Source organism: Nycticebus coucang, chromosome 23 (assembly GCF_027406575.1).
Source record: "Nycticebus coucang isolate mNycCou1 chromosome 23, mNycCou1.pri, whole genome shotgun sequence".
Taxonomy (NCBI): domain Eukaryota; kingdom Metazoa; phylum Chordata; class Mammalia; order Primates; family Lorisidae; genus Nycticebus; species Nycticebus coucang.
The window spans coordinates 4,556,440-4,575,115 of record NC_069802.1 but is presented as its reverse complement, the minus strand read 5'-3'; the positions used below and the strand labels follow the sequence as shown (position 1 = coordinate 4,575,115).

At 43.1% G+C, this 18,676-nt stretch overlaps 1 protein-coding gene across 2 annotated transcripts in view; it reads left to right on the top strand.

Annotated features, from left to right (window-relative positions):
* Positions 1 to 18,676, top strand: part of CWH43 (cell wall biogenesis 43 C-terminal homolog) — a 104,347-nt gene that overhangs the window by 59,237 nt on the left and 26,434 nt on the right. Inside the window, exons 9-12 of one of the 2 annotated variants that reach the window (XM_053577778.1) lie at positions 8,809 to 8,888; positions 12,402 to 12,507; positions 13,994 to 14,129; positions 15,685 to 15,834. In XM_053577778.1, coding sequence (XP_053433753.1) covers positions 8,809 to 8,888; positions 12,402 to 12,507; positions 13,994 to 14,129; positions 15,685 to 15,834 — 472 coding nt within the window. The remainder of the gene's footprint in view (positions 1 to 8,808; positions 8,889 to 12,401; positions 12,508 to 13,993; positions 14,130 to 15,684; positions 15,835 to 18,676) is intronic. The other variant, XM_053577779.1, reaches the window with a different exon arrangement.

The following is an 18,676-nucleotide window of genomic DNA, read 5'->3' as shown; positions in this document are numbered from 1 at the left end:
GTTGTTTCTGATTGATGATATTAGAGATTTTACTCTTTTTTTTTCTGATTAGGTTGGCCAGAGGTTTATCTATTTTTTTGACCTTTTCAAAAAACCAGCTTTTTGATTTATTGATCTGTTGTATTATTCTTTTGTTTTCAATTTCATTTAATTCTGCTCTAATTTTGGTTATTTCTTTTCTTCTACTGGGTTTGGGGTTGGAATGTTCTTCCTTTTCCAGTTGCTTGAGATGTCCCATTAAGTTGTTAACTTTCTCTCTTTCCGTTCTCTTGAGGAAGGCTTGCAGTGCTATAAATTTCCCTCTTAGAACTGCCTTTGCGGTGTCCCAGAGGTTCTGATAGTTTGTGTCTTCATTGTCTTTTGTTCCAAAAAATTGGCGATTTCTTTCTTAATCTCATCTCTGACTCAGCTATCATTCAGCATAAGGTTATTTAACTTCCATGTTTTTGTATGAGTATGCAGATTCCTGTTGTTATTCAATTCAAGTTTTACTCCATGATGGTCCGAGAAGATGCAAGGAATAATTTCTATTCCTTTAAATTTACTGAGGTGAGACTTGTGACCTAAAATGTGGTCAATTTTGGAGTAAGTTCCATGGGCTGATGAGAAGTATGTGTATTCTTTTGTTGGATGAAATGTTCTGTAGATGTCTGCTAAATCTAAATATTGGATGGTTAGGTTTAAATCTAAGATTTCTTTGCTCAGCTTCTTTCTGGAGGATCGATCCAACACTGCCAAGGGAGTGTTGAAATCTCCGACGATTATGGAGCTGGAGGAAATCAAGTTACTCATGTCTGTTAGAGTTTCTCTTATAAATTGAGGTGCATTCTGGTTGGGTGCATAGATATTAATAATTGAGATCTCATCATATTGAGTATTACCCTTAACAAATATGAAGTGACCATTCTTGTCCTTCCTTACTTTTGATGGTTTAAAGCCTACTGTATCTGCAAATAAAATTGCAACACCTGCTTTTTTCTGATTACCATTTGTCTAAAATATGGATGACCATCCTTTCACCCTGAGTCTGTATTTGTCTTTTAAGTTAAGATGTGACTCTTGTATGCAACAAATATCTGGCTTGAGTTTTTGTATCCAGTCAGCTAACCTATGCCTCTTTAGAGGACAGTTTAAGCCATTCACATTAATGGAGAGTATTGATAAGTCTGGTGGAATTTTGGGTATCGAGTTTTTCAAAGGTCCAGTGGACATTTTTAATCCTTTCGCCAGTGTGGAAGTTGGAGTTTGATCTGAAGTTTCTGAGTGAGTTTACTTTTGTGGTATAGGATTGGGTTGGTCATTATGGAGGATAGGTCTGAGAATATCCTGAAGAGCTGGTTTGGTTATGGCAATTTTTTTCAACATATGAATGTCATTAAAGTATTTAATTTCTCCATCATAGATGAAACTCAGTTTGGCTAGATACAAGATCCTGGGTTGAAAGTTATTTTGCTTTAGGAGATTAAAAGTTGATGACCAGCCTCTTCTGGCTTGAAAAGTTTCAGCAGAGAGATCTGCAGTTATTCTAATATTCTTTCCTTCGTACGTAATAGTTTTCTTTCGTCGGGCTGCTTTGAGAATCTTCTCTTTCATGTTAACTTTAGTGAAGCTAATTACGATATGCCTGGGGGATGACTTATTGGCTTTGAATCGTGCTGGGGTTCTGAAACTGTCTGCTATCTGAATTTCAGATTCTCTAGGCATGTCTGGAAAATTTTCTTTCATAATTTCATGCAGAATGGCCTCTGTGCCCTTCGAGGCCACTTCATCATTCTCCGAAATCCCAATTATTCATATGTTGCTTTTCTTCAAATTATCTGAGAGTTCTCTGAGTGAGTGATCCGTTTTTGCTCTCCATTTCTCTTCCTCTTTGAGAGATTGGGAGCGTTCGAAGACTTTATCTTCAATGTCAGAAATCCTTTCTTCTGCTTGCTCCATTCTGTTGCTGAGGGATTCTACTGTATTTTTCATATCTTTGAGGGCTGTAAATTCTTGCTTCAGTGTGTCTAAGTCTTTGGTGGTTTTGTCTTTAAATTCATTAAATTCTTGAGACAACTTTTGAATTTCTCCTCGAATTCCTAATTCCATTTTATTAATCTTGTCTGCAATCCAAATTCTGAATTCAGTTTCTGACATCTCAGCCAGTTGTTTATGAATGGGATCTTCAATCTCATCTGCCGTATCTTTTCTTGGGGGGATTGTTCTATTTTGGTTATTCATGTTACCAGAGTTTTTCCGCTGATTCCACCCCATGGTTATTTTACTCCCTTTGATTTTTCCCCTGGGGCTTTATCGAGGGCCCGTACAGTGTTGTGGCCTGAGAAACTGGGGCCCTGTCTTGTGTGGTGGGGCTAAGTGGTTCTGTCTTGTTTTCAGCTGATTTCTGTTCGATCCTATTGTAACGTTTACTCTGGCTTGAAGTCTCAGCTGTGTGGAAAAACCAGCAATTAAGTCACCCCACCTGCCCACCTCTGGCACCAGATGGAAAAGGAAAATCAAACCTTCCTACAACCACATACCCAGGGCACCACCTGAAAAGTCCTCAGTCTATTAGTTCAGTTCAAAAGGTCCAAATCGATTGTCTCAATCGGCACCTGTCTCAGGTGGGAGAGTTCAAGAGGTCTCTGGGAACTGGATCACAGGGGTCTGGTGACTCCTCTGATATGGCTTACTCCAGTGCAGCGTGGAGTCAGGAGAAGCCACCTAGCAAATAGATCAGTCTGGGAAGGTTGATGTCTCCTTCCCCACTTTGCCCCTCCATCGGACCCAGTCACTGGTATCTCTGCAGATGGCTAACCCAGTTGCCTGTAGTGAACAGATACTCCAGGGGTTTGCACCTGCCTGAATTGCAAGGAAGTCTGCCAGGCCCCTGCAGTCTGCCGCTATCTAGCAGGAGGAGATGGGGCCTGACATCTTAGAGTGCTTGATGCAGGTGGTGAGAGGGAGGTGTTCACTCAGGCTTAGCCCCGTCCCTGATTGATGTTGCTAACAGAACAGAACAGAACAGACAACTTTGTGGGGTTCTGTCTCTGTTTCTGCTAAAATCGCCTACAGAAGACGGGGTGTTCTGAGTTCAAACGTCTTTGCTGCTGGAGGTTTGTGTCCAATTACCTCTCTGTGTCGGCCCTGTCCTGGAAGCTTCCTGGGTTTGTGAGCAGCCTCAGGCAAATCCTTTGCTCACTGGTGGCCTCCTCTGGTTGCCCAGGGAGACAGGGGGTGTGGCTTCAGAATATCCAGAAGTGAGCCGTTTTGCTGTTAAAGAAAAATGGCCATTGATTTGCCTCCAGGAACTGCCGCTATGGTGTGGGCACCCAGCCGACCCTTTTCTCCTCTGTCTCGCGCCCCAGAGTCAGCACTGAGCGCCGCAGTTTATGCTCTGTCCACACCCCTCGAGAGATCTCCCAAGAATCCGGACTCCTGGGGGGCAGGCCCCCAGACCCCCGAGTGAGAGTGAGGGGAAGCTAGAGTTTCATTCAGTTTTATGCCTGGCTGTATTGTTGCCCGGGGAGGGCTGCTGCACCATACCGCAGGGAAGTGCCACCAAAGTGTGACTCTCCCTCAGCCAAGTGCCCTCTCCTCACTCGTGTGTCTCAGAGTCAGCGCTGACCAGTCGTGGCTCGGGCACTGTGCACTCCCCTTGAGAAATCACCCAAGGATCCGAACTCCTGAGGGATAGGCCCCCAGACCCTCAGTGAGAGTGGGGGGGAGTGCTGAGAGCTCAGCGGGGAAGCTAGAGCTTCATTCAGTTTTATGCCTGGCCGTATTGATGCACGGGGAGGGCTGCTGCACCGCACCGCAGGGAAGTGCTGCCGAGGCGTGATTCCCCCTCAGCCCAGTGCCCTCTCCACACTCGCGTGCCTCAGAGTCAGCGCTGACCAGTTGCAGCTTGGGGACTGTCCACTCCCCTTGAGAAATCACCCAAGAATCTGAACTCCTGGGGGACAGGCTCCAAACCTCAGTGAGCAGGAGGGGAGTGTTGGGGACTCAGGGTTGTCGGCAAAGGATTTTTAAAGTTTTATACAGTTTTATGCCTGGCAGGAGAACGCCATGGCACCCTAGTAGGGGGAGGTAGGTCCAGTTTTTAGAAGGTCTTTCCCGTGGAGTGTAGTGGGAGGGCCTTTAATTTCTGCCCGTTTGTTTAATTGTGGGGCTCTTGAGCCGGTCTCATGGGGGAGGGGGACTCCCGTCTGCTTGGTGGTGGATTTTGTACCTTTTGTTTGCGTCCTTGTGATCACAGCTTGCCTCAGCGGTGTTGATGTGTGTTCTTCAACCTTCTCTCTTGGTGCGGCTCAAATCCACCAGGATACTTATAAATTCCTGTCCCTTAACTCTCCTTCTTGATGGGAGCCTCTGTTGAAAGCTGGCTTCAGTCCACCATCTTGTCTCTCCCCCCTAGTTTTATTTTCTTAAAAAAAATATTTATTATGTAAAATTCCAAACACATGAAATTAAAGAGAATAATGAACCCTCATGTACTCTTCACCCAGTTTCAACAATTATCAGCATTTTGTCAATGTTATTAACAGCTATTTATTTATTTATTTTGAGACAGAGTCTTACTATGTCACCTCAGTAGAGTGCTATGGTGTCACAGCTCACAGCAACCTCAAACTCTTGGCTTAAGTGAGAGTTTAAAAAAGCCACAATGAAAGTACCCAATGTACTCAGCCCTAATATGAAACTAATTTGTAGCTTTCATACAAAGTCTACAACCCAATCTCAGTACAAGAATATGGGGAAGGGGCAAAAAAGGGGAAGGGAGGGGGAGGTAGGGTGGATGGAGGGTGATTGGTGGGTCCACACCTAGGGCGCATCTTGGAAGGGTGCAGGTGAAGTTTACTAAGTGTAGAGTATAAGGGTTTGAACACAATAATTAAGAAAATGCCATGAAGGCTATGTTAACCAGTTTGGTGAAAATCCAGCACATTGTACCTCATGATTGCATTATTGTACACAGCTATGATTTAATAAAAAAAAAAAAGCCACAATGCCCAGCTTTTGTTGTTGTTGTTGTCGTCGATATTGTTGATTTTAGCAGGCCCGGGCCGGGTTCAAACCCGCCATCCCAGGTGTGTGTGGCCGGCACCATAACCACTAAGCTACAGGTGCCACCATTTTTGTGTACTTTAAAGCAAACCCTTGATAGCATGTCATTTCAACCATATATATTCTGTATTAGTTTTACATCATTTCTAACACAAATAAGATGATTCAGTTGGCAGGATTTCCAAAATGTTTTATCCTAATAGTTGAGACAGTTTGCTCCATGTCTTGTTTTCCTTTTTTTTGAAGACTAAATATGTTAATGTTTGGAATGTTGATTAACTAGACACTCAAACATAAAATTCATTTATTACTTAATATCTGACTCATTTAATGTGAACTGGATTAAATAAAAAGTTATTGGATGTATGCAGTATGCCCATAGCATATGAGGTATTTGTATGTAGGATACAAAGGTAGGAAAACAATGGTCTCCACCCGCAAGGACCTGATACTTTACTAAAGGAGACAAAATATTACAGTGTAAACAGATAGAAAACAGCTGAGAGGCCAGGCATGGGGCTCACGCCTGTAATCCAGCACTCTGGGAGGCCAGGGTCGGTGGATCATCTGAGCTCACTAGTTAGAGACCAACTTGAGCAAAAGCCAGACCCCGTCTCTAAAAATAGCCAGGCATTGTAGCGGGCACCTGTAGTCCCAGCTACTCAGGAGGCTGAGGCAAGAGGGTCACTTGAGCCCAAGAGTCTGAGGTTGCTGTGAGCTGTGATGCCACAGAGTACTCTACTGAGGGTGATAGAGTGAGACTCTGCTCAGAAGCTACATAAATTTTCTTTTCTTTCTTTCTTTTTTTTTTTTTAGAGACAGAGTCTCACTTTGTCGCCCTGGGTAGAGTGCCATAGTGTCACAGCTCACAGCAACCTCCAACTCCCGGGCTTGGGCGATTGTCTTGCCTCAGCCTCCCAAGTAGCTGGGACTACAGGAGCTGGCCACAACACCTGTCTATTTTTTTGTTGCAGTTTGGCTGGGGCCAGGTTCGGTATATGGGCCCGGTGCCCCCTGAGCCACAGGCGCCGCCCCAGAAGCTATATAAAATTTTAGTGTGTTTCTAAAAGAAATGTGATGAAGCAGTAGGCCCATTATGCAAACCCTGCATGTATGTTTCATTATAATTTGAAAAGATCATATTTAATTTTAAGGAAATGAGGTTTTTCTTTGTGTGTTCTTATGTTTTAGTATGTCCTTTGAAATCAAGATCTAGCAGTTTTGTTTGTTTTTAATCCTGACAATCTTTGTCTTTTTAAAACTTTTGATTGAACCATAATTCTTTAATTCATTCGTCAAATCAAGTCATTTGAGACAGTTTATTTACAGAGGTATTTAAAAATTTTTGTGTGATTTTAAAAAATAGACTTATTTAAAATAAGTTTTAGGTTCACAGCAAAGTTGAGTGGAAGATACAGAGATTTCCCATGTACCCCCCCCTGCTTTGCTTATATACAACCACCCCCATCAACATCACTCACCAGGGTGATACATGTGTTATAATCATACCCACACAGATACATCACAGGCACCCAAAGTCCAGAGTTTCCTTCAGGGCCCCTCTTGGTATTGTACATTTTATGAATTTTGACAAACATGTGATGCCATGTACCCATCACTGCAGTATCATTAAGAATAGTTCCTCTGCCCTAAACATCCCTTGCTCCACTAGTTATTCATCCCTTTCTTATCCAAACCCCTGGCAACCAGTCTTTTCACTGTTTCCATTGTTTTGCTTTTCCAGAATGTCAATATGTGTCTTTTTAAAAAAAGAGACAGGGTGTTATTCTGTCACCCAAGCTGGAATTCAGTGGCACAATCACAGCTTGCTGTAACTACAAACGTCTGGGCTCTCATGATCCTCCTGGCTCAGCTTTCTGAGTGGCCAGGACTACAGGTGCACACCACCATGCCTGGGTAATTTTTAATTTTTTTCAGAGACAGGGTCTGACTACGTTGCTCAGGCTAGTCTCAAACTCTGTCTCAAGAGATTTCCCCACATCTCAGCCTTCCAAAGCACCAGGCTTACAGGCATGAGCCACTGTGCCCACCTACTCATTTTGGCTTTTAACTAGAGAGTTCAATCTATTTCTAATAGTGATTTTTGATATATTTGATTCATTACTATCATCTTTAGGTTCCTTTTCCTTTTCTGCTTTTTCTGGGCATATGTATTTTTCTTTTTCTTCTTGGTTTCTTTTGCATTGATTAGGTTTTCTTTTCCTTTTTTTTTTTTTTTTTTTTTTTATAATACCTCTCTTACCTTCTCCTTTTAGTTTGGCGATTACACCTTCAATTGTATTTTTTAGTAGTAGGTTATATATCTCTCAGTGCACTGAAGATGTTATTCCCCTGTCTTCTGGTTGTCATTTTTGCTATTGAGAAGTCAGCTGTCAGTGTAACTGTTGCTCCTTTGAAGTTAAGATTTTTCTCTTCGTCTTGGTGTTTCAAAGTTTCACTATGATATATGTGAAGGTGGATTTTTTCCCCATCTTGCTTTGGAGTCTTTGGGCTTTATGATTTGAAGAATAATGTTTTTCATCAGTTCTGAAAAATGCTTAGTATTATTTCTGCAAATATTGCCCCCTTTCCCCCCATCATTTCTTTGTTCCTTTAAGACTCCAATTGGATATGTGTTGGACCTTCTCGTTCTGTTCTCCATGTCTCTTAACTACTTTCATGTCTTCTGCTTCTGTTTTTTGTATCACCCTTGTGCTAATTCCCTATTCAGCTTTGTCTAATTTCCTCGTCCACTGTTTCTAATTTCAATTATTAAAATGATTATTTTTATTTCTAGAAGTCTCTTTGATTTCTTTATAAATTTTCTTGATCCTTTATTTTATTTTATTATTTTTCTTCATATTTCTTTTTTATTTTTTGTTTTTTATTTTTTTTATTGTTAAATCATAGCTGTGTACATTAGTGCAATCGCCTGTACCCATTCTAAGATGCACTATAGATGTGGCCCCACCCATTACCCTCCCTCCACCAAAACCTCCCCCCTCCCTTCCCCTCCCTTGGCCCTTTCCCCATAGTCTTGTGCTATAGTTGTGTTATAGTCTTCATGTGAAAGCTATAATTTAGCTTCATAGTAGGGCTGAGTACATTGGATACTTTTTCTTCCATTCCTGAGATACTTTGCTAAGAAGAATATGTTCCAGCTCCATCCATGTAAACATGAAAGAGGTAAAGTCTCCATCTTTCTTTAAGGCTGCATAGTATTCCATGGTATACATGTACCACAATTTGCTAGTCCATTCATGGGTCGATGGGCACTTGGGCTTCTTCCATGACTTAGCAATTATGAATTGGGTTGCAATAACATTCTGGTACATTGATCCTTTATTTTAGTGTCACATCCCTTAGTCATACTTTTCAATATCCTCTTTGATTTTTCTAAACATGTTAAGCATACTTATTTTAGATTCTCATTCCAAAAGTTCCATTGTCTGAAGTCTCTGTGGGCTTGATTCTGCAGGGTGTTTTTCCTGCTGGTTCCTGCTCATGAGACTTTTTTTCTGGTATATTTATATGATTTATTTTTACTTTAAGCTCATGATCTTGAAACATTTTTAGGGAAGATTCTTTGAAACTTGTGTTAGCATGTGGGTTATGTGTGCACATCACACATGAACATTAACCCAAGAATTAGACATTTCCCATTTGCACAAAATACTTGGCCAAAAGATGGAATAACTTAACAAAGATTATTATTGTAAAAACAAATTTCACTTTTAAAAAACAATTATTTCTTCTCTTTAGTTTTGTGGCTGCTTGTTGGTGTGGGGTTGTTGGGATTAGGACTGCGGCATAAAACCTACGAGAAGAAATTGGGCAAAGGGGTAAGTAATTAAAAGTTTTGAAATAGAATTTTATGTGTGAGACACACACATTTGTAAACTTCATCATTCTGATTGAATTCTAGACCTGGATCTGATGGCTTTAGTGTCCTGGATTCCATCTCCTTAATCCTTAGGCGCAGGCTGATAATATAGTGGAATTATTCTGTGAGGTTGGGTTCTTGAGAAAGGATAGACCAATATATTAGAGGCAAATGGTCCATAATTTTGTTGTATGGAGTTATTTTTGGCATTTATGTCTTAACATTTCTAAACTATAAAATAAGGACTTATTTTTATCTTATTTTAGTGTTTTCAGCTGAATTTTATGTAAAGATGGGCATATTTGGATAGAATTGATAGTGCCACACTGCACACCAAGTACCAAAATAAATCACATACTCATATTTCTATTAAGAATTCTTACATTCTGCTTAATTCTCCTTATGTATGTTTATAACTCAATTGAATTATTTTCATTGTTTTTATTTCATAAAGTTTGTGCAGCCCTGTTACTGATAGTTTTCACTTTGGGAATATCCTTGATTTCTGTTTAGAAAGACATAAATCACATACTGTAACATAAGGAGAACCACTGAGGGGCTGTTTTAGGATGGGCTTCTCTGCACTTTTTGGTAGGTAGGTCCTGTGGAAGACAGCAATGTGAGACTCCTGGGTTTAAGACAGATCTTACAGCCAGGTCTTTATTTGGCAGATCATAGGCAGTTTGCCTGGCGATAGGGGGTGGAAGTTCTCTTGCCTCTTTCTTTTCCCTCTTCCTATCAGAAGTTTTAAATGTTTTCATGGCCTCATCTACAAAGCTGGGAAGAAGCAGGTGTGAGCCGTTGCGACGCTGTGCTTCCGTCTGCTTTGACATAGAGCCCCTGTGTTTCACAATTCAATCAGAGCGACAGTTCAGGCTAAAATAGAATTGAGGGTTAACTTGGATTTTAGCAATTGGTACTGCCAGAAACAGCTTTCACATTAAGTAAAAAGCTATACTGAGTGCCAGGCACAGTGGCTCACACCTGTAATCCTAGCATGTTGGGAGGCTGAGTGCTGTGGTGTCACAGCTCACAGCAACCTCCAACTCCTGGGCCCAGGCGATTCTCCTGCCTCAGCCTCCCGAGTAGCTGGGACTACAGGTGCCCACTGCAGGAGTGTTGCTCGAGGTCAGGAGCTCAAAACCAGCCCAAGCAAGAGAGGGGCCACATCTCTACCAGAACCAGAAAAGGCCAGCCCAGCATGATGGCAAACAGCTATAGTCCCAGGGACTCAAGAAGTGGAAGCAGGAGGATCACTTAAGCCCAGGAGTTGGAGGTTGCTGTGAGCTATGTTGACGCCATTGCACTCTACCTGGGGCAATGCAGTGAGACTCTGTCTCAGAAAAGGTAGAAGCTATCCTGAGGACAAAGACCAAATTTCCCTTGTTCATGGTCGCCATCTTTGTACTCCCAGCACCTCACAGAGTGCTTGGCACATATCCAGAACTAAGTAACTGTTTCTTACTAAGCAGGTGACAGTAGACCATCATTACACGGTGTCTTTCTCATGCCCTTTAATGGATAGTAATTTATTGCAACATAATGTTCATCAGAAGAGGATACCTAAGTCGGTCAGGAATTCTTTGTGAAAGGGAAGGATTCTTTTTGAATTGGATTTAATGTCTGTTCACCTGTTTGTTCATTTAGCCATTTGACTAAGTTTATTGACTACCTCCTTACGTGCCTGGTGCCAGGGATACACAGGTAAACAAGTCAGGCAAGATCCCTGCCCTCCCGGAGTTTGCACTTTAGAAAGAGAGAAAGATGGTGTTCAGAGAAAGCAATACAGAAGCACTGTCATTCTGGAAATGGCTGCTATGAATGAAATAGGGTCGGGGTGGAGAGTAACTGGTTAGAGAAGGCTGCTCTGAGTGGGTGACCTTGGGACGAGACCTGCGAGCTGAGAAGAAGCTGGTGGTTGAGAGCTGGGTTCAGGCAGAGGGACCACACTGAGGATGGAGGGAGAACTCAGCTTGCTGTGTCTAGGGAGCATCAGGGGACCAGCGTGGTGGAAGGTCAGTGAAGAATGATAGAAGATGAAGTTGGAGACAGAGGTGGGGGCCGCATCACACAGGCCCCCCAGACCACAGAGGGGGGTTCGGATTTCATGTTACTTGCAACAGAAGCCTCCGGAGTGTCTCAAGCAGGAGAGTGAAGAGAAATGACGTGTCAACTCAGAAGCTCTGTGAAGAACGGGCTTGTGGGAGGCTAAGAGTGGACACAGGGAGATCAGTTCTGGGGCTTTTCCAGTTGCCCTGGAAGAGAGGATGGTGATTTGGCTGCAGCTGGAGAGAAGGGCAGAATTGGCTGACAGGCGGATGCTGTGCAGTGGGGAGGAGGGAGTCCAGGATGACTGTCACTGGCTTGAGAAATTGGATGGAGCAAGGTGGCACTTACTGAGATGGAAAGTATGAAACAATAACAGGTTTTGGAGTGGTGACATCTGGAATTAACTACAGACATAGAGTTGTGTGAAAAATGATGGCTTGATGATCTTGACATCTTTGCTGATGGTTCCCTCCTCCTTTTATGACATCCACTGAACTGAACAAGCCTTCTGTGCAGGGAGGAAATCCCAGCTCACTGCTAGTAGAACACGCACGCTGGCCTGTCTAGGTAAAGAAATGCCCTTCCTCCCAATCTGACTTGTGTAGTCTAGCGTGAGTTGTTTTTTCGGTTGTGGTCGTGGTTTTGTTCTGATCCAGACATTCTCTTTCACAAGTGCCTGGTGTAGATCAGAGGCAGATGGGTAGGGCTGCGGGCAGTGAATCCTGTGACTGGCTCAGGGACCCCAAAGAGGAGCTCAGAAAGGGGCTATATTCTTTTACCTGGGTCTTGCCAGGAGATAGGGGTGTAACATCAATCGTAACTTGGTTGGAAGAGGCTGGCCACTGTATGATTCTTCTCCCCTGCAAGGGTAACCACTGTCCTGGGCATTGTGTTTCTTATTGTGTTCATGCATTTCTTTTTGTTGTTACTAAATGTGATAGATCCCTAGATAAAATTGTTTTTTCCATGTTTTTAACATCATCTAGAGGACCCTTGGCATGTGTGTTCTGCAACCTACTTTTTGAGAGGCATCCTCATGGTACTGTGTAGCCCTACCTCCCAGGTTAGGGCTGTGTGGTGCTCCCTTCTGTGTGGGTAACACCTTACCTATGCATCTTCTACTGAGAGGCACACAGGTGGTTTCTCTTTGTGTTTTGCTGTATCAATCCACGCTTATTATAAATGCTGGCTTTCCAAACATTTCTCCTAACTTCTAAGCTTAAGTTAGAAGGTCACAGAAGATTTATTCAGAAGCTACAACATGGTAAATATTTTCTTATTTTTGTGGATTCAATGTGGGCAAATGTCTAAGGAAGTTCCTTTGCTGAGACATGAATTTTGGTAGAACAAGGTGGAGAAAAGTAGGCCTCTGAAACTGCCCTTGCTCACGTCACTTGTAATGACCATTCGAACAATTCTTCAGGCACCAGCCCAGGAGGTCTCTGCTGCCATCTGGCCCTTCAGGTTTGGGTATGACAATGAAGGATGGTCTAGTCTAGAGAGGTCAGCTCACCTGCTTAATCAAACAGGTAAGTCTCTGACTGGAACTGGTTTCAAGGGTTGAAATATTACTGTTGTGATTTTTATTTTCAGCAGGCTGGTAAGTCATAGGAAGAGGACCTGCAGGCTGTAAACCAATCTCTTAGAAAAGGCATTGCTTTGGTGGCGCTGAGGGAGGAGGAGCACATCTATCTGTGTCTGAGCAATTAATCCAGTTGATACTGAACTGCACCTTGTCAGGGAATCTGCAGGGGACTCTTGCTCCTGCTGGTAGTGCCTGTCACTTGGGGACCCACTGTTGGGAGCCAGAAAACTGTGGAGTGAGAAGCAGAATTGAGTCGGAGTGAGGTTCATTTGTGAACCAAACTGCTTTCAAGAGCCTGGGAGCCACGTTTGTTTGTTTTCATGTCCTCGGGGTGCTCATCTTTGTATGGGGTGCTCATCTTTGTATAAAGCATCCTTTGAAACATGAAGGAGTTTGATCCTTAGATTAACTACAGGAGTATGGAGCAAAAGCAGTCCAGGGCTCAGCTGCCCTGGTTACTGTTAATGATAAACTAGCTTCCTGAGATTTTTTTTTTTTTTTTTTTTTTTTTGCTGGAGTCTAACTCTGTTTTGTTCCAGGCTGGAGTGCCATAGTGTCTTTATAGTGCTATGGGCGGGGGCCACCGCACAGGCCCCTCACTGAACTTTTTTCTTTTTTTTTTTTTTTTGAGACAGAGTCTCACTCTGTCACCCTGGGTTGAGTGCTGTGTTGCCATCATAGCTCACAGCAACCTCAGTTTCTTGAGCTCAAGTGATCCTCCTGCCTCAGCCTCCTGAGTACAGGTGCCTGCCACAGCACCCGGCTAATTTTTCTGTTTTTAGTAGAGATGGAGTCTCACTTTTGCTCAGGCTGGTCTTGAACTCCTGAGCTCAAATAATCTACCCATCTCAGGCTTTCAGAGTGCTGGGATTATAAGCGTGAGCCACTGCCCCCAGCCTGCTTCCTGAGAGATTTCTAAGCCTCTAGATAAATGTAATGCCACTAAGAAGTAGCTTTGGGCTTTAGTCCTTCGTCTTGATTATAGGCCTCTGAGCCACATCTGGCCAACATCTAAAAAAGTCAATAAACTTACTTCTGTGCTGATGCCATGGAGCTGTCCACCCTGAAACAGAATGCCACTCTGCATCCTTTAATCGCATCTGAACACACATTGGGTATTTGTGAAAAGCATTCAGGTTATTTGAAAATTTGGGAAAGATGTTAAGAATATTTAAAATTTTATAAGAGTTATTCTCATATCCTTTCCAGTATTGCCTAGAGTTGTTCCATGTTTAAGTTAAATTCCAAACATGGGAGAATTCCTTCATAGCTTAGCTTTGAACCACTTGGCTTCAGTGACTCACGGAAGTCACTTTGTTTTGACATAAAGGTCATCAGATAAGTCATAAAGGTTAAGGGTTGAGAATAAAGTGTTGCTGATTGGTTTTGCCTTGCTGTAAAGAATCATTGAATGCATTTTTCCTGAACAGGTGCAGATTTCATAACAATTTTGGAGAGTGATGCTTCTAAGCCCTATATGGGGAACAATGACTTAACCACGTGGCTGGGGGAGAAGTTGGGTTTCTATACAGACTTTGGTCCAAGCACAAGGGATCACACTTGGGGGTGAGTAAACCTTGGGAATTAATGCTGTACATAGTCCTGAAAGTTGATATTGTTATATATTTGTCCTGTGAATATGCCCCAGTGATACTTCTAGCAGGATGGGGAGGTGCTGGAGACAGGCACATTCCATAATTTTGAAAATGGTTTTCTTCTTGCTGGATATTTCCAGTTCTTTGCGTTATAAAAATAAACCAATGAGCACAGGACCCGAGGTTGTAGTACCAAGTACGTTCAACCTGGATACTATGCTCATGGAGCTGATGTTCTAATGTGATGAGACAGAAATTAACATGTACACAAAGAAATAAATAAGGTAACTTGATATTGTGGTAAATGCTATATAGAAAACAAGTTTTTGAGAGAGAAAGCATGACAGCGTGGACAGTGGTCTTGGGGGTGCTGCTGTAGACAGGGTAGTCGGGAAGGTCTCTCTGAAGATGTCACCATGAGAAGCCGCCAGGACCAGCCTCAGGAAGAGCTGAGGGAGCAGCCAGGGTCAGCGCTGAGGCAGGCACAGTCTTGTGCACCTGGAGTCGCAGGGATGGAGGCTGAACTGGTAAGAAGTGAAGTCGAGGGTGGGTACCTGAGGGCAGAGGGCCACATTTTACCCTGCCGTGATGGGAAGCCACTAGAGGATTTGGAACAGGGGAATGATCTGGGAGAACGGATTGTCAGGGGCAAAAGTGGGAGCCAGGGGCCGGGTGATGAGGTAGGTAAGCTGTCACAGTGTAGACAACCTGTAGACGACTGTGGGGCAGTGGAGATGGGCAGGTGAGGGCAGGCTCAGCAACTGTTTCACAGGTGAGTCTTACCCAGGTGGGGAAGGAAAGAGGCAGGGCTGGGGTCTGGGCTTTTGACCTGAGTACCTGATAGGAGATGATGCCGTTTAAGGGATGGGAACCACCTAGAGGGTGAATTTTGCGCAAGGTGTGAGATGTCCCTATAGTCACGTGTTGCCCATTAGCCAGATGTGTGCAGCCTGCAGGGCTGGGTGGGGCAGGCCGGGCTGGAGATGAATCTTCGGATCCACCAGGTAGAGACAGATTTGTCTGCGAGACTCCAGGGGGATGACGGAAAAGGCTGTGGAAGTCTGACCTCTGCTCATCTTTTTCATGTGTAGAAGCCACTTTGGCAGAGTGAGGTAGAGGCCTTTTCATACACTTGTTTTTTAATTTCTAATTTTGTAAATTGTTGCTTGATGTCCTTGTTAGCAAGATGGTACATTCCCATATGTGTTGATTAATATTAGAATTGTTCATGCACATGTTGTCAGAGTAACAATGCAAGTGACAAGGATTTTGTGTATTATGATTGCTGCCATTTTCGTGTTTCCACGGCGCTTGTTAAAATGGACGTAATGGCGTTGTGACACAGTGAGGCACGCTAACTGCTGGAGGTGCCGTGATCCCCCACGCAGACTGCCACGTCATTGCCCTGAGTGCCCCAGCTGGACGCTTGTATTGGAACGCATACCTTTTCAATGCCTCTGCCTCATCCTGTCGGCACAGCATGATGGGCCTGACAAGGATGCACATTTCTTTTCCTTCCAATACAGGATTATGGTCTTGTCAAGATACCCTATTGTGAAATCGGAGCATCACCTTCTTCCATCACCAGAGGGCGAGATCGCACCAGCCATAACATTGACTGTGAATATCTCGGACAAATTGGTGGATTTTGTCGTGACACACTTTGGGAATCATGAGTGGGTTTCTTTAGTCCATATAATATTATACCAATACCAAGAAATATTATTCATAATTTACTTGGATTTCTATGGAATAACCTTTCTTACTTATTTTTTACTTCCAATTTTTCCCTGTGTTGCTGGTTTTAAAAATCAGACATAAGGCTGGGCATAGTGGCTCACGCCTGTAATCCCAGCACTCTGGGAGGCTGAGGTGGCTGGATTGCTTGAGCTGAGGAGTTTGAACAAGAGTGAGACCCCCTCTCTACTAAAAATGGAAAAACTAGCCAGGTGTGTGGTAGTGCCTGTAGTCCCAGCTACTCAGGAGGCTGAGGCAGGAAGATTGCTCAAGCCCAAGAGATTGAGGTGCTGTGAGCTATGATGATGCCATGGCACTCTCCCCAGGGCGACAGACTGAGACTCTGTCTCAAAAGGGAAGATAAATCAGACGTAGAAGCGTTTGGGATGCAGGCAGTCCTCAGTGGTGGTGCCGTGACGGGCTGTGTGGGCCCACCGTTTCTAGATTACACGGGTGCTGTGTAAAGTACATTGCGCAGTTCATCTTTACTCTGTATAAGCTGAATGCTCTTGGAGCCCCATTTTACAGGTAGAGAAACTAGGCTAAGAGGTTAGATGACTTGTCCAACCAGGAGCACAGCTAGAAAGGAGGCAGAGCCACACTCAGAGCCTCCCAGTGCTCGGAACCGCACGGTAAGCCAGACTACAAAAAAGTGACTCTGTCTTCCTACAGGATCGCTGTTGCAAATAGAAGTACTGTTGGGATGTGACAGTATTAAGTGACCCTTTCCCTCCTGTGTTTTCACAAACAACTGATAAAGAGGGCAGAGGAATCTGGTAGGTGGAGATCAAAACATCACCTTGAATACCAGTCAGCCTACTTGGACAACATGGCTGCAGCGCCCATAGGGACTTGCTAATATATCCCTGGAGATCCGTGGAACTGACTCCCTCCAGACAATTTCCCTCCCTCTACCCAGCAGGGGCAGACCATGCCCTGCCGAGCTCTCCCTGAGTGGGAAAAACAGGACAAAAACACCCTGTTTGCAAACCGTCAGATTGCACAGAAAGGAGAGGAGGGACGCGGACAAGCCTGCCCAGTTAATTCTTTCAAACTTTGTTAACTTGAGAAGTCCTCCCCCAAAGTAAGGTGGGGGGGAAGGAGGGCCGTGATGGCTTTCTAAGAAAGTCCCTCTACAGCAAACTTGAAGAATGGAAAATGCGTTTTACCCCTTCCCCCAAATAACATTCACAACTGGTGACTTTGCATCGAATAAATCACGAATAATAAGTATATTGTAAAAGCAAAGGTAAAAATAAATTATTTATACTCTACCATACTAAACCATGATGATTTACAACACTCGTGCCCACGTAAAGGACACGAGAGGCTACAGACTCTAACATAAACAAAACCCATGTGTTTGCTCCCCTTTTCCTCCAGCTCCCTGGTTACTTTACTTTTTCTCACAGTATTATATGGATCTATGGAAGCATATTTGAATATTTTCTCAAACAAGTCAGAGAATAAGTAATATAAATAAGCCATTCAAATGTAACTAACACGAGGCACGCACTAATGAGATTCTTGCGTGTTTGGAGGACAGACGATTTTGATGGTTCGTATCACTTTAAAAAGCTAGGTGAAGAAATGCCTCTGTTTATCTTGTAATTTTTCTGTAGCAAGTGTAGGCATTCAAAACTCATTCCACTGACCTTACATTGCACTTAAATTGGGTTTATCTTTAAAAAAATAAACACCATATTTAAATGTTGCAAGTCTCAAGCTAAGAAGCAGTCGAATCTCCTTCCCTTTTTTTCTTTGGCTTTTTTTCCCTTCCCTCTTTAACTCCTTCCACTTCTCCTGGAATGTAGAGAATAGATGTGAACAGGAAGAAAACTGGGAAAGACAGGGCCAGGAATGCGCTTGGAGAGCGGGAGGGAAGAGCTGCCGCTCCCACCTTCCCCTCAAGTGCAGACTGAAACTGTCCGACTAACACTACATCCTCCTTGCTACCTTACTCTTGACTTACTAATAAAACGACAAAATGACAGCAATAATAATAATAATAACAGTTATTGAGGATAGGAAACTCCAGGGAGGAAAGCAGTAGAGTTTAATGGTTAAGAGCATGGGATTTCAAAACCTGGAATCACACCATCTGGTTTGAATCCTAATTCAGCAAGTTATTTAACTCCCTGGAACCTTAGTTTCCTCATCTATAAATCAGGGCCAATATTTTACTGGGTTCTTGTGAAAATTAAGATATATTCTCTCATGCAAAGTAGATGAATATAGTAAGTGCTCAATTAATACTGGCCACAATTAAACCAAATCAGGCAATTATAAATGTAAAGGCATGCTGGGCAGCTTCAAAGGAATTCATTCAGTAAGCCTGGTGCGGGCATCTGTTTTATTCCATGGACAATGCCAGACACATTCCTTGCCCTTGGGAGCCACCTCAGAAGCACTGTCCATGAGCCCTGTGGTCTCCCAACAAGCAGCACAGGAAAGTTAACCCCTCAGATAATTTGTGAAGCCATCATTGTGCATTTTTTGTTTGCCTTTGTTTTCTATAATAGAACATACAAAAAATTTTACTGTGGACAAATATTTAAAGATTTCCTCTTCCAGTGATGATGACATGCAAATGTGAAAATTCTATTAGGAATGAATTAAAGAATGCTTGTGCATGTTATTAGCTGATTCAACCAGATTTTTAAAATTACTGACTGCACAAATATCTCTTTTACAACCAATAAATTGGATAGAGCATTTCTTAGAAGTCATTTAGGTAAACACAGTAAGCACAATTGATATTATTTTAGGTAATTAACTGAG